At 37.4% G+C, this 16699-nt stretch overlaps 1 protein-coding gene across 2 annotated transcripts in view; it reads right to left on the bottom strand.

Moving 5' to 3' along the window:
- The window catches only part of LOC103766353 (N-acetylated-alpha-linked acidic dipeptidase 2), a 30799-nt gene extending 18200 nt beyond the window's left edge, over positions 1-12599 (bottom strand). Inside the window, exons 1-10 of one of the 2 annotated variants that reach the window (XM_018071410.2) lie at positions 12497-12599; positions 10824-10935; positions 7735-7921; positions 6243-6344; positions 5287-5412; positions 4424-4610; positions 3222-3315; positions 2885-2983; positions 1119-1204; positions 398-517 (exon numbers count right to left, since the gene is read on the bottom strand). In XM_018071410.2, the coding sequence (XP_017926899.1) occupies positions 398-517; positions 1119-1204; positions 2885-2983; positions 3222-3315; positions 4424-4610; positions 5287-5412; positions 6243-6344; positions 7735-7921; positions 10824-10935; positions 12497-12584 (1201 nt within the window). In that variant the 5' untranslated portion in view covers positions 12585-12599. Of the gene's footprint in view, positions 1-397; positions 518-1118; positions 1205-2884; positions 2984-3221; positions 3316-4423; positions 4611-5286; positions 5413-6242; positions 6345-7734; positions 7922-10823; positions 10936-12496 lie in introns of those variants that run through there. The other variant, XM_018071409.2, reaches the window with a different exon arrangement.
- Positions 12600-16699: the final 4100 nt, after the last annotated feature.

Below are 16699 nucleotides of genomic sequence, written 5' to 3'. Positions count from 1 at the left end.
AGTTAAACTTGAAAATTCAAGTTAAAATTTGAAAGTCTAGTAAAAGATCACCACAGTTAATTGAAATTCCTTTTAAAAATATCACTTAACTGATGTAAAAAAAATCCTCTCTCAGTTCCTTAGAGGAACATATTATCGCAGAGGCATTTCTTCTTAATGCAATATTTTTATTCTACACAACTAAGAGGGGACTATTACATTGATGAGGAAATAAATTCAGCCAACTAAGATGCAATGCTACATATGCACCTCTTCAACAAATTTCCATATTTCATAATTAGAAATAAAACTTTCTGTAGAAGTGAAAAGTTAAATAACTACAACAATTTACAGGAACAGTGTTCCTCAAAGCTTCTGTTTTCTATATCCATCATTTTATGTCTGTAATAATTGTTACCTTCCATCTTCATTTTACCAAAACTTCGTACAATTTCTTGCAGAACAGCTGCACCCGTGGTTGGATCAATACCACCAAATACCCAAGAGTCTCTGTGACCACCTAAAATAATATATCTGTCTGGAAACAAGCATATAATATCAATTCACAATTAAAAATGCACTTGGGTTATCTCTGGTGTTTCCTTTGATTGCATCCCTACTTGTATCAAACAAAATATGAAGTTCAATAACAGTGTTACAATTTTATTTCTTAGGTAATCTGCAGTCACTTACTCTACTGAAATATACAACTGAAGACAAGAAATATTTAATAGATATTTTCCACCTAAAGGTCTTTCATGTATATGACATATGATATATAGTAGAATCTTAAGGTCCCAAATCATCACTAGTTTTCTGTACTTTGCATTGTGTTTATTTTTGCAAAGGCAAAATGTATGAATGATGTAAGGAGGAGCCTACTGTAAAATGACAGGCAATATAAAAAAATTCTCTGACATCTATCTTTCTGGTACTCCCATTCAAATATATTCTTGGAAATGCCAATGATAAACAGTGTAATGGGAGGGAGAGAGCAACTATGAAGGATTACTTAGATTCCATATTATCTAGCTATCTAAAAAACTTTCTTACAACAAAAAGTTTCTTACAACATGAGAACAATTTCATCAAACACAAAATAAAGAAAGAATTAAAATCATGAAGCACCAAATGCTCACCTGGTTCCATGGCTCCTCTGAGGATGCCAATGACATTGTAAATTCGTGTTATTTTATTGCTTGTATGAACATGCATTCTGACTTTTCTGAAATGAAAGGCAGTATGGAGTAACCATTTCTGACTGAGAAGCCAATAAAAATTCAATGCTAATAACATATAAGCCAAAGAGTTTGTGCTTCTGTTCTGCTTTGTGTATTCAGCACTAGTCTGATGTGTGTTCATTTGTCTCAGTGTGCCATTTTTTATTTCAGCTTAACCTGCTGTGCTGACAGCAGAAACAACCCTATGAAGTGGGTCAATCTATAAATTTGCAAATATTTACAGAATTTATTGAATTTTTATTTGTGGGAATCAATTAGACAATTCGGTACTAGAGGAGTAAACTGAAAAACAGGCACAGTAATTAAAAATACATTTATTTTATATTTTGATCAAAATTATAGTTGTGGATACACATATTTTTATAAAGAATACACTTTGGTTTTCTAGCACAATTCCATTAATAAGATAGAATGTGGAGAAAAGGTCATTAGGAATATTCATCCAGGAATAAATTGAAATCTCTGTTTAGGACAGTAGATCTAAGTGATCAAGATTTGTCAATTGTAGAATTGTAGAATCGTTTGGGTTTGCAGGGACCTTAAAGATCATCTAGTTCCAGCCTCCTAGCTGTGGACAGAGAACCTTCCAATTAGAGACAAGGAACCTACTAGAAGTACAGTTTACTTTTTCCCTGCCCCCCCACTAAAAACTCTTCATCTCTGCCCCCTCCTCCCCAGTAAATTCCACTTGTGAAATTTTATAAAAGCAAAGAAAATCTATGTTTTAGAAGAGATAAAAATAACGTAGTATTCAGCCCTCTTAATCCATAGAAGAAACAAAGCACCAAACAATGCTTTTTTGGGGTCTGGCAAAACCTCCAGTTTCACATTTGAAGTTATCTTTTCAGCAGCAAATCTGCATAGCTGTCAAAATCAAAACGTACTTCAGGACAGCCACTGGATCTTTGCCCAGGAAATAAATGACACTAGTGCTTTGAACATGCATATACTTGCACACTTTCCATGTGCAAGTGACTTTTCCCAGACTCAAAAGGTTCATTTTGATATGGAGCTACTCTGAGAAAGGACTATGTAGGATTAGACCATATTTACTAAAAATGTGACCCTCACAAGTAGGACGATGTTAAGAAGTGCATTCAAAAATATTTCGCGTGTATGAGTTTTGCGGATGAATCAGATTGTTTTCTCATTGTTGCTCTTCAAGATATTCCAAAGAGCACATAATTATGCCAAATATGCTTTCTTATTTATTTATTCCTATTTTATTCATTTTCAACTAGTATTAAAGCAGAGCAGGAAAGAATAATGGTAAATGGAGTCTACAAAATTGGATATTCAGACATACTCTTGTTTTTCAGGAGATTTGGTAGTGATAATGACTGTTCAGTGTGATCCACTACCAATTCTAATAGAATGATACCTCATGTAAACTGAAATTATTTTTTTGTGTGGAAAAGTATAGAAAAGTGATCTTTTACTTTATTACAAATTATTGCCAAATGCCACTGTCATGTGTCTTGGTCTGCTAACTTATCATCATTTATTATCTAATTTTTTCCAAATTCTAAAAATTATCATCAAGTGTAGCCCACTCTGAAGGAAGTAAATTTCTCCAGAATATCTCTAGATGTATTGTTTCACAGTTTTTCTCTTGTAGGGATTTTTTTTCAATATTGTATAAACAGGTAAGTGTTCAAATAGACCTTGTAGAAGAGTTGCCCGTGAATCCTGGCCCTATGTTATAAGACACATTGAGACTTCCCTTCCAGCTGCTGTCTGGAGCTGCAGGTCCTCCCATTGCACTGTAAAGTGAAAACCAAGACAAATGCAGTTGAACAGTATGGTAAAATCTTAAATTCCCTTAATAATTATTGCAGTAAACCCAAGGTGGGTTTACAAAATTCTGAAAAGCATTATTGCAGAAACAGGTTGCTTTGAATTTTCCACATTTCCTGAAAAACACATTTACTAAAAAAAGTGGTATGAATGCAAATAACAGCAGAGATTTTACCAGAGTGAGGAGAACTGATGTACACTCACCTCAATAATAGTTCTGCATCATGATATCCAATGGGGTGAACCGGGATTCTGGGAATCCCTACACCTTCATTAACTTTATACCTGAAAGTGTACTCTGAGAAATGAGAACAAAATGTCAAGTTTATAGTGTTCTTAGCAACTTTAACCAAACTGTAAACACTTTTGAACAGTGCAGCCACACAGCAGCCATGAGCATTCATCATTCTTTTCAATTCTTACATAATTTCTCAGACATTACTTCTAGGAAACCAAACTGCAAGGACAGAACCACAAACCCAGTGATGCATCTGCACAATTGTGCAAAAAAATCTCCACATTTAGATTTGTTGTCCATCCATATTATTACATCTCCTCAAAGGTGGCTAAGGGAAAACCAAGCTGGTGTGTGAGGTGAAGATGGCACTTGTGCAACTGTTTGGCAAGCAGCAGAAGACATCCCCAGATACACTTGCCTATGGTGAAGACAGGCAATGTCTCTCTGAGTCTGGTGGGAGAGGCACACACAGTCTATCCTGTTTTTTCAGCAGGTTGTCTTATGCACCCAACAGTGTTCATACAAGCTTTCCAGAAGCCCCCCTGTATACCCATCCCATCAGCAGACCGCACTGGTAGGTATCTCAGTTCAGAAGAAGTTTTGGGATGACAACAAGGACAAGACAAGCATATGGTGCCAATATTTGAAAGACTCCAGGCGACTGTTACTTTTACTATTAGAATTTTACTCCCTGTAAGGAGGATTTTAAACTGCTTTTCTGCTTGGAATTTATGATCAGCAAGAAAACATACCTCCAAGCAAAGCTATTAGTCCTCTTTGATGGTAGAGTATAATCCAGTTTAAACTGGTCATCCTGAGAAACATAGATATTTAAAAATGCCTAGAAATTCTCAGTCGTTTCCTGCTGCAGTCTGTAAACCTGCACATCCTGCCTTTCTAAGATAATTATAACCCTGGGATAAACAAAGAGATTTTCTTGAAGTATTTTCCTAAAAACTTTCCTTCCCCACCTAGGTCAAAAGCAATGAATTAGAATGGCACACAGGCAGAATTTAGTCTGCAATAGGAAAATTAACTACTGTTAAAAATAATTTCTAGCAGCTTTTTTCTCTTCATCTCTACTAAAAATAAATGAATTTCTAGTGCCATACTTTCGACACCAGTTTATAAAGTACTTGATGGCCCAGGTTACAGAAGTTTCACTCACCTTTGGCAGGATAACCTGGCGTTAGAGGGTCCCCAGCTCCATTCAGGTTTAATACATTCCCACGCTGGACTCCCCCACCTGGAAGGTTCCAGCCACCTGGATAAGCATCTATTCCTGGGGCACAGTAGTCAGCAGGGTCTGAATAAAGTATGATCCCTTGGGCTCCTGCTAATATGGCATTTTTAACCTGTGAAATTATTTACTTTTAAGAAATGTCTCCTTTATTTTTTTTTCTTTTTGGTCAATGCAGTGATAAATCTGAATGTTGCAATTTGCTTCCATGCAGATGTAGTTTTAGAAGTTGTGTGTGTAGTAGAGTGAAAATGATCCTAGATTCAGCAGAAGGACAAACCACAGTGAAACACACTGTTCATTATTTGTGTTATACATTTAGTCATAGCTCAAGGCTATGAAATAAAGTACAGGATGTAAAACTGAGGCACAAAAACTGACCACTATCCTTACTGCCCCACTGTCACCCGTTTTGTCAGAGTTGTTGTCTAAAGTCAGAAGATATAATTATTCAGTCTCTGTGCATCAGACTCCTTGTCAAATAATTGCTATTTCAAAATACTACAATTCTACGGGTGAAAAGTATCAAAAGTCTTGGCTCTACAAACTACTCAGTTCCTTAAACTAATCTTTTGCAAGAACTGCTTAGGCAGTTTGCAGTCATCTCAGTCTCAGGAGTTTAATACATTCACATGGCTTTATTGTTTTGGAAGTAAGACTGCAGTCACAATGGGTGCATTGCAGGTTTCCTTCTGCTCATATATTCCAACTAAGAGCCCTCACTAACTCCCTCCAGCTCTGTCATGAACAGCGTCTGACCCACAGAGGAAAAATTAAAACACAACACTTACTTTGTTTCCTCTGAAGATCTTCCCATATCTGGCAATGACAATCTTTCCTGTACAGTTAATTCCCATTTCACGCTCCAGCTTAAAAAAATCTTCCGTACGGCCATAATTCACATAGACCAGATCTGCCTGCACAGAAAAGAAAAGCAGTGTCATGGCAACTGGTCAATCAACAGACAAACTACCCACTACCAGAAATACACTGTTTCGTTCACTATGTATGATATAGTGTTGGGGATTTTTTTGCATTTCTGCAAATTAGATCCAGTGCCCATAAAAACAATAGCAAAAGATATCTATAATATTCTATAGGAAACTTTGGCTTAAATGGCTGACTTTTGTATATTATCCTGCCCTTAACAACAGTCTTAAAATCTGGGGCTGGAAAATAAACCAACATACTTTGTTAAATTGACAAACTTCTCTGGCCATGACAAATACTGGTATATCTTGCATACATAAACACACACAATTACATAATTTCATTCATTTATGCAATGCAATGTTGTCCCTGACTGTTCCATAATGTATTAGCAGATTAAGTGAGGGGCTTTTGTGGCCTTTAAAGGTGTTCATTTAATCCAAAGTGTCTTCCAACTTGATTTATATATTGCCAATTCTACTTGTGCCTTAAGCAGGTTCTCTCCATATGATTGAATAATGTGGAGCAATCTGAGATATATCCAAAATTTTTCATCAAGATAAAAACTTTCATTATCTGATTTAAAGTTGAGCAATTTGAGAAAGTTTTGTTTTTTTGGTTATAAAAGACTTCTAACCTTTGCACAATATGTGGCCTAGCCATGCTTAAGTGCTCCCTAATTAACACAAATGATTAATTAAAACTACTACAACAAATATTTTGAGAAATTGGAGCAATTTGTCCCAGTAAGGCAGGGATAAGGATATTCACAAAATATGACTTCAGCTAATAGCACTCTTACATAATTTTTTCTTACCTCTGGCATTCCTTGTGCTGAAAAAGCATTATATGGTGGTAGTATACCAGTAACATTTTCATACCCCTGAGCAGGTGGTTCAAACAATGACGTATTGAAAACCTACCAATAAATAACAGAAGTCTTTGGTCAAATACTCCAGGCAAAAATTTGCCCACTAAGCAAATGCTAAGTGTGTAAACTATACACTGGTTTCCATAAATCACTAGCAAAAAATACAATTCTAACTAGCATGCATACGTTCAAACAAAAACACAGCTAGAGATCCAGAGCTGAACTTTTATAACAGAATGCAGATATGAATAGCAAAGAGACAGATCACTTGTCAGAAGATGCCCATCAGTCACTGCCTGAACCTAAGCAAAGAAGTAGCTGGAAACTGCCAAGAGGTTGTGACAGCAAAAAGGCACCCAGTTCATCCATGCCATCCCAGGTATTTTTTGTGATTACTTCCACCTTTATTATTATTATTCTCTTCAGCTCTTTGCTAGTTATGCTCCAGTTAAATGTGCTGCTTTTTATCACTATCTATTGTAACACTCGTGTTAAGGTTCATGTCCACTTTTTGTCATCTTATGAGATTATAAATGAGATACTGTTACAGAGTTTCTTGAAAAATTTCTTCATTCTTTCACCTCTAAGCTCATGTCATCCTGAGCAAGTATTCCTTAGTTTCCACCATGTCTCTTCATCCCCACCTTTGTGCTATGATGCTTCTCTAGCAGTCCCATCTCCTCTCCTTACTCAGGCTCCTTGTCAGATTTTACATCTGCTTCTTTATTTCTCTGGCTGTTCAAAAGGGAGATGTCTACAGACTGACTAGTTCATTAGTACTTCTTCTAACACTAACTTAGAAGACACCGTAGGGAGACAGTGGGATCAGGTTCAGAGCAAGGAAAACTAGGTAGCACTTCATACAATCAATAGTATCTCTAATTCCTTACCTCAGCATGTTGTGGAAGCAAAAACTGTGCAGGGTTTGGACAGGTACTTGGAAAAGAGATCTAACAAGGGTCACTGACTGGATAAATACTTGGAAAAGAGGCCTAAAGAGGATTCTTTAGGAGACTAATTACAGCACATTCAGAGAACGCCTGAGCTGAAAACATCTAGACACTGGAAGAACTGCATGCCTGAAATACATTTCTTTGTTTTAAGCAGCTTCATGCATCCACTTAAGCCTGTTTATGGAAACAGGATATTGGCCTAGATGTATCCTCAAGCTGAACCCTTCTAACACCTTATGGTCTACTGGTGTTAATTGCAGCCTCTCCACAGGTCCTCTCTCCTCTGTACGAGGCACTGAGATTACAGCCACTCTGCCGTGTTACTGCAGAGCCTGGAAAACCATTTCTAAATATGAGTAGCCTTTGCACTGGACTTTTTATTGTAATATAAAGCACAAGCTGAGCTGAATGGGTGGGCAAAGAGAGAAAGAACTGTTTTTTAAAGGAGTCTTACATAAATACAGTTTTGTCATTAAAAAGATCACCTCATTCCCTTGATCATCAATTACTGAGATGTAGTTTGGTTGCTTTTCATTTGGGTATGAAAGAAGCACGTCATAATGAACAAGTTCAGCTGAATCCAATCCAAATTCCTTCCACTGGCCTTGAATTTGTTCGGCAAGAATAAGATTCTGTTCAGTTCCTGCGAGATGAGGCAACCTAGTAAATGAGCTAGAACAAAACAGAAAACTGCTAGTAAGCAGGAAATTCAGAGAGACACAATAGTGAACTAGGATCAGTGCATATAAAGCTAATCCTCAAGCCACATTGGACTGTAAGGTCTTAAGATTAGAGCTAAAAACATGACTGTTTTTCAGAGTTTGCATCAGGACAAGTATAAAATGTAGTCAGAGCAGAGGATCTCTCCTGAGGCCTTAAGTTAAGTCAGTTGAACTTCTCTTTGCATAGCAGAATTAGCCACATTTACGCACAAACAACAAAAATCAGTATCGAAGACATTCAGCAAAAGAATATGAGCAGTATACAAGGAGCAGAAATAAATATAGCAAAACTATACATTCAGAAAGGAGCCTTCCAGATAATTTTGGTATCTGATGATCTATTTGTACATTATTGGCATAATGTGTCCTGATGTCCTAATAAGTTTAACTTGAAAATCATTATATCAAATTATCTGCACAGTTTTGCTTTTTTTTTTTTAGTCAAAAGCCTGAATAATAAAATCCTTCTTAATAACACTTACTTTCATATCAGATATAATTCATAACAGTGATAAATAGTCAGAAATAGTATCCAGCCCCTCTGGGCTACCCTACAGAAATCTGTCTGTAATTTGTTTGGTCCACTGTCCAAGTAAGTTGTGATGAAAGCTCATCAGTCAGCCAGGTACTCAGCACGAGCTTCCAATTCCCAACACACTACTTGTCAATGGCTGCCCCACAGATGTCAGATACCATCAATTACCATTAACTCATGGTAGCAAATACCATGATTAGTATCACTTCAACTTGTCATTTCAGACTGTTTTCAACCCATGTAGGAGCGTGTTCTTCGGCGTGTACTTCCTCAGCTTCCAAAGGAGAATGCTGTGGGAGATGATGTTCAAAACCTTCCTTACAGAAGGCAATCATGCTGATGATACATACAAAAGGTAAATAAATGCTGACTGTTCCTAACCATCTTTCTGTCCCCCATGTGTTTGGAAATTCCAGAAGGATGTTCAGTCACCCTTCCAGGGATTGAAGCTAACCAGCCCACAGTCTCTCCATGTTGTCCTCACTTAAAGATGGGCACAACATCAGCCATTTTCAGCCACCTGGGACCTCTTTCAATCATCAGAACTTCTCACCTACAGCAATATAACATCAAGGTCTTTCAAATGAATTCCACCTGGCCCCTAGATTTGAATACATCTAGATTCTCTAAGTAGACCACAGCTCTCTGATGTTGTCTTTCCCTCTCTTTAAATTGGATGTGTATGCACCAAGGTTTGGAAGCAACCTTTGACAAAACTTGTTGCCTGTTTTCTTCTTGCACTTTAATTCTCTCAAGTATTTTAAGCACCATTTAATCCCATAAGTAGTCTAAATACTATATATGGTGTCATGGAAAATATACTGAACAACACATGATGCTTTTGTTTCAATTTTTCTAAACAGTTTAATCCTTTTCAGAGCCATGATACAATGCTAAGACTAAAGTGTACATTTTATGAGATTCACAGTTTATTTTCCCCACTTTATAAAAACAGATTTAGTAGTCTGAAAAACTAAGAATATGGATTGAAATTCCCAAGTTTACTTTTTTTTTAATATTTTTGGCAAAATTTTTGGATAGTGCATTAATGCAGTTTTTCTGCAGTTCCTTATTTTTATTTGAATTTAGGCAAAAAACCCCAGCCCAACCAGTATGAAACACTTGGCCCATCATCAAAGCAAGCAGACACATGAGATATCATAAATATCCTGTGGCCAAGAGACTTCAGTATAATTGCAGAGCTATTTCATGCTGTCATCAGTCTCTATGTTGCCTAGACTCTCACTCAAACATAATTTTCAGGAACTCTCCAGTCTACTGAAAGCAATGAATACAAAATAAGATGAGGCCTATAGACTTAAAAAGCTAATTGATGTTAGAAATTAAACCTTTTGGGTTTAGGATCAAACTTGTCAGTAATCCTTTCATGTTCATGATGCAGCTGCTGACCTACATGCTGAATACCAACATTTTATTAACCAGAGTTATTTACTTTTCATGTGAATATATTTGTTCCTCTGTAGAAGATATAAATATACACAATAATAATTGTTTTAAAATTTCCAATGGAATGCACAGCAAAACAAAAGGATAGTTTTATATCCTTAGCATTTGAGATGCTTTGAAAGAACTGCAAGGATGCACTGGGATGCAAAAAAAGTATATTTACTAACAATTACATCATACAAGACTTAACCAACCATACACACACACACTGACCGTGGATAGAAGATAGGGGATAATGGGGTGTCCAAGCACCCAGCTAAGAGCATGTTATCTAATATGGCCACACAAAAGGAATTATCAGTTGTAAGTATACATGCAACTCAGTGCCATGCAAATTTGTACCATTAACTTTTAATATATTAATTTTCTACTTAGACTAGCTGCTCAAAGTGAAAGTTTTAGGAGACACTGAACAGATGATCAATCAAATGTAATTCATAGTAATCAACATGTCCCAAATAGAGTAAAATCGTCTCGCTCTGAGAGAAAGCAAAGTTATCTGATGTAAAAGCTTCAGTCACTTGCAAGGAAAAAACAGACACACTCCATTAAATAAAGAAGACAAAAAATCATAATAAAAAAGACTGGTAAGCACTGGCAGTAACACAGCTTGGGTGAAAGTAGACTTGACAGTACAAGCCCTCCAAAAAACTTAACTTCAAAAACGGGGAGAAGAGAAACAGCAGAGTTGTGAGCCTCTCCCTTCTCCTTCCCTCAGACATTCTGTATAAACTAAATATTTCCAAAGGATTTTAACAGCTCTGCTTTCATTGGCCCTTCCTTGGAGCTTACGTTATCACTTTTTTGTGACTGATAAAATTGTTCAAAAAACAAGATACACACAGCTTACCGAAGGAAGTGCTTGATATTCTCTGCTTTCATTTCAGCTGCAAGTTTCTGTCTCACATTTTGGTAAACAATCGAAGAGTTGAGAGTTTTTCCACACAGTTTTGTCAACCATCCTGAAACACATTTGAAAAGCTTCCTACTTAGGAAGAACACCAGTCCTCACATGTATGAGCCTTTGAGCAACACGAAGTATTGAACTGTTAAAACCACATGGATGAACAGGGCTTAGAGTACCCTCTGTCAGTGTCTGCCAGCTCAGAGAAGTAAAGCAGAAAAGTAAAATATATTTCATTTTTTGAATTGCCTAAAACATTACAAAAGACTACAGTCTAAATCACTGGTAAATCCCCTTTACTTGCCTTTTTAAGACAGACTCATCTCTCATTAATTTTAACCATAGTTTAAATTCTCAATTAACTGTTTGCAGTGTGAGGTTTGAACTCCTGATACTCATAATGAAATTCTCTTATTTAATTTATTCACATATCTTAAAATACATGTGTAGGCACATTTAAAGTGAAGATCTAGGACTCAACAGACACACTGCTAGCATTATAATAGTTACAGTCTTGGGGTCAGACTATTTATTAACTAAAGGAATAAAGTTAACTGTGATCCAGTCAGTTTAAGAATGTTAAATATTTATTCAGTAGCCATAAATGGTTGTAGGAGAAGGTATATAAACTGTATTAATTTGTCTTAAGAAGAAAACAACAAAACAAACAACGAAACAAAACAAAATCCTTTTATTATTATAGGTAGACAATCCAAAAATGGGAAAATTTTCATAAGAAAGATAAATACATGTGATGTCACATGCACAATATATGTGACCCCTTAGACTTAAATGCAATTGAAGTAACACTCTGAACATAACAGTGATACTGGATTAAACCAAAGGTCCATCTTGCCCAGTATCCTGTTTTGGAGCATGGTCAAAATATTATGTTCAGGGAAATGTAGAAGAGTAGCAGAAGCACCAGAAATTTGCAGCTCAGGGATCTCCTAAATCAAACTAATGTTTTGTATATTTAATAGCCCTCATGGATTTTTCCTTCATGCTTCAGCCTTAAGTGTGTGCTACAATACAAGTTTAAAAAGGACATGCAATTTTATATTTAAAATCAAATGCTGAAAGTGACTTCAGAAAAAAATCTCATGTTCTAGTAAAGTTCACTGTGCACAATGAAAAACTTCAGTAACTCCATTCTTGGCTGTCAGTCAAACTCCTCCTCCTCTACATTCTACCCTTAGTTTCTAAAATAGCAACTGAATCAGAGCATTTAAATAGATCTTCAGTAAAAAATCAGGAAATACAATTAAAAAGAAATGGAGATCTGACAATCACTGAAGTCTCGAACTCTTCTATTAATCTTTCCTCTTTCAATGCCTGGCTGCCCATTTAGTAAGCTGTCAGTTCAGCAGGGCTCGCTGTGAGCTGAAGCACGCAGCCATTCTATTCCTCACTCCCTAAAGACCAAAACTGCTAGAGCGAGCAACTTCTTAGAAAAGCAGTGGGATGAGTACTTTATAATGTACCTAAAAAGCAGTATAATCTCCCTGATGATGAGTTAATCACAACAGGGGTTGCACTTAAGTATTTGCAGGGGGCAAAAGCTGGTGCAAAAGCTGGTTCAAAAGCTGGGGCAAAAGCCCCTGGTTCTCCTTACTCACCCGTAAGAAAGCCCAGCAAGAAACAGCCAAGCAGCCCGGGGCAGAGGAGCCATGTGCAGAGGGGGGTCTTGCTCCTGCTCCTGGCCATAGGGGCATCACTGGCCGGCAGCTTGGCAGGCTGTGAGGAGGGCAGGCAAGCAGCTGCCTTCCTCCTCCTTTGTCCCCTCCTCCTCTTTCCGTCTGCAGCCCCAGGGCTGTCCCTGGCTTCTGTGTTTCTCAGCTCTCATGCTGCCTAATCAACCTTAACCCAGGATGATGATGATATGATTTTCTGAGAGCAATAAAACACTTCCATTTCTGAGTCTCACCCCACTAAACAGCTCCAGTCTATTTCTGTGACAGATATGTATCTAGGCTGTGCACCAAGCAGTTTACAAGTACTATTTAAAAGGCTAATTTCTATTAATTATCAGAACTTCCTGGTTTTGAAAGTTCTTGGTTTAGGCTTGATCACAATCTGTTCCAGTGGAAGTGGCCAAGAGATGAAAATAAGGGAAAACTTGTTTCTTCTTTACCAATGAAGCACTGAATTGCTTCCTTTAGTAATCCATAGTAACATTAATCCTTGGCAAGTGATGAACACTTAGAGCAGCTAAGAAAACAATTTAGATTAGCCAGTGAGGATACTTCCAGGCATCATCCAATTTGGAACTGTGAAAAGTTGCAAAATTATTCTCTATATTCTCTAGTTTTTTACACTGAAGACTTCAGGGTCCTTAAGATCAAGTTTTCTTAGTCTAACTCAGTCAAATCCACCAGTATCTCATGGGAAAGGTCACAACTTCAGCCCAGGGAATAGTCAAAAAAATATGTTCATAGACTCATTATATTTTTGCACAAACTTACTCTGATCCTGCACAACACTACCTGCTGGTGAGCTCCTGCATGGCTATATGGAAGCCAAGACTGATCTTTCTGGAACTGAGGACTTGCCCATTTGAGTCCAGTTATATGGCTGAAGGTAGGAAAGCTTTTCTGGGAGCCTGGAATGCTTCAAGTTCCTACTACTCACTCCCAAAGTAGGTACATTTTGTGAAAGAAATATCGGTACTCTGAGTATCAAAACTCTCTTAAACACATAAGGTTGAGCTGAAAATATTCAGAAAAAGCTGAAAAGGGTAGTTAATATCCTAATTGCTTCACTACAGCTTTCCAGAAAATAAGGACTTGGGTATTCTGCACCAGTGATAGCCACCATTTCAAGCACAGGCTGGATGTCTTTGTTCAAATTATAGGCACGTCCAGTTTTGTGATTTTTTTCCCTGTCATTTCCCAACTGCTCATAAGCCATCAAAAATTCTGAACAGCAATGACATTTCACACCAGCATCTCAGTTGGCATATACAAACCAGATGGAATTCCACCTACAGAACTCATTAAGAATGAGCATATTGTTGTATTATTAGCATTTATATAGCACCACAGGTGTAGGACTGGCACATAATAGACAGTAAAATGACAAGGGTTTTTGGAAATTGATAAAAAACTTAGACCTCACATGATAACATCAGTAGAGGAAGAAGGTAAGAATAGCAACAGTGAGAATGTTTGAAATGTATTTATTTCTATGCCTACATCTTTTTAAAGTGACAAGGGCCCTAGCAATGCTGAGGTTGAATAACAGCAGCAACAAGGTGGCTTCTACCACTTAAAATACAGTCCTAATATTAGTTATTAGTTGTGATATGTTCTTACATGCCATGGATTGGCCGCAGGTGGAGTATATTATGTTACGATTAAATGCAATATAACATACTGTGTAAATCTGTCTTCAACCACATACCCTCCACAAAGGACAGGGATACGAAATAAGATGACAAAGGTCATGGGTTGAAATAAAGACAAGGACATTGCTTGTCAATTACCATTATAAGCAAACCAGATTCCATTTAGGGATAAATAATTTCATTTACTACAAATTAAAATAGACTTGGATAGTGAGAAACAAAGACAAAAATTAAAACAACATTCTCTCCCCCACTGCATCCATTTTTTTAGCTTAACCTTCACTCCCAACTCCTCTATGCCAGAGTTGCCATATATGACTGTCATGTGAAAAGGGGAGATTTCCTTGTCCCTTGCTGTGGGGAGTTTTCCTTGACTCTCAGTGTTTTATTCATCTGTCAGTTCCCCAGGAAAGCTGAGATGCTTGTGCTCAACTAGTCTGTCAGAGTCCCATCATGGGGACCCTTCACTGAACAGTCCTGCTGGATTGGAGGGCAGTTTGACTGACTTATTCAGGGAAATACACCAACAGCATAAGGGAGACCCCTCAGCAGGTCTTCCCACCTTATTCAAGTGTGTTACCCACTGCTGGCAGCTGCCAGAGCCCGTGAAGGACTCATGCTGATGGGTTACGGAATTACACTCTTTATTAATACAAAATTGTGACAGGTTATGGTTCGAAGACTGATGGTGATATTACCTGAGTGCAAGAATGTATTCAAAGCAATACACAGACAAGGCTTAATCCCAAATAAAAGTATTCAGTGCACATAGAGTGTGGTTCTTACCCAATAGGTGTCCCTATGGCAGAGAAAATAGGTTCGCACATCGACTGATCCCAGCAGTTACAATGGAGTCTTCCCTAACTTTTTGCTTGCACTGAGAGTGAAAACAAGCCTCATGTTCAGCTGAAGCTATCAGAACTTGCAGGTAGCTACACGTGTGCTACTTAGTCAAAATATATAAATCCCTAGTAAAATAGAAAAGCTCAAAGAATGGCAAGGATACACATGCCAGATGCAAAACTACCATGCATGTGTGTTGCATACATAATTATGCTATGCAGCCAATTAGTAAAGCCAGTAATTGTGCATAAAAACACATAACACACAGGAAAAATGCCAGGGCTTGTAAATTGTAGGTCGTAGCTGCTCAGCAACTGCACCCTAAAGCTTAACATTTGCAGCAAGAAAGATGTGCTACTTGATTGCGTTGCCTGACCTATTGTTTGACTAACAGTTGAACTTGTGGCTTGAGAATTCAAAGGGCCCTGGTTTGTGGGAAAGGCAGCCCTGGCAGGAAAAATGGCAACAGGGGAATGCTCAACTGCTATTTCAAATCAGTAGTTTCCTTCTGACTCTGCCAGTTGCACAGACCCCTGAACTCTCTCACGGCCTCTGCAGTCTTCCTATCAGTTTAAAATGGTAGTAGATGTTGATGCTTTGAGTCAGAGTCTTTGTTATCTTGAACTTCATGAGTCCATTATCAGATTCCAGCTAAAATAAAATTTACATTGCTGGCAGCTGACAAGTCCAGATTGCAACTTTGACTCTTTCTTCTACAAGAGGAATTCAGAAATCATTCAGTGAGGTCAACAGACTTTCAAGCCAAAGTAACATTGACATTGCTGGTTTCATGAAAGCAAGGATTCATTTTAATACAGGTATAATTTCTCCCTTTTCCACACATGAGTATGTTTTAATTTCATTTGATTTACATACTTAGTGCACAGGATGATCATTGTATGGAGTTATTTGGAAAATCTGAACAGTATCCAATTTGTGATCATATGATAGCAATACTTTCTTAAAAAAAAACACTGCTCCTTTTTCACTTCACTTCTTCCAGATTCTTTAATTTAATTGATCTCACACTCAGGGATTGAGTTAGGTAACAGTTATGCCCCTGAGATATCTTGGCAGATCTAACAAAAAATACATTGGCTTAAAAAGGAGCTATTCCTGTATCTGGCCTGTCCTTACTAAACTCCTTCAAAGCATACACTTCCATGTTCATGTGGCATGGATGGTTCAGATGGTTTTTTTGAGCTCCAAGAATCAAAGTGCAGCTAAAAAGTTTGCAAGAACTTATTAACACTGCTTTTAATGCATATTACTTATTATTTAACCATTATTCTCCACTTGTCTGCTTTGGATGCATATTATTTATTTAACCATTGTCCTCCACTTGTCTGGCAGGAACTAGATGTCTCTATTTGTCGACAAATGTCAGTTGGTCTGATTTTGTTCATAAATGTGAAATATGACCCTTACTTCTTTGTATTATCCTAGTAACTGAGTCATGTGAAATTACATTTCTCAGTGCATATGCAACTACTCTTTCATTTTATGCTTTCTGCTTAGAAGTCATAATCCTAGTGACATACATAGGAAAAGGACAGCTGCATATGCATCCATGCATATATTTTGACATATGGCTTGCATAGCTGACTAAAAATCGGGTAGCTTCAGTAATTAG

This window comes from Manacus vitellinus, unplaced genomic scaffold (assembly GCF_001715985.3).
Source record: "Manacus vitellinus isolate BGI_N305 unplaced genomic scaffold, ASM171598v3 scaffold_2_pilon, whole genome shotgun sequence".
In the NCBI taxonomy this organism is placed as follows: domain Eukaryota; kingdom Metazoa; phylum Chordata; class Aves; order Passeriformes; family Pipridae; genus Manacus; species Manacus vitellinus.
This window is presented reverse-complemented; position numbering and strand designations above follow the sequence as displayed.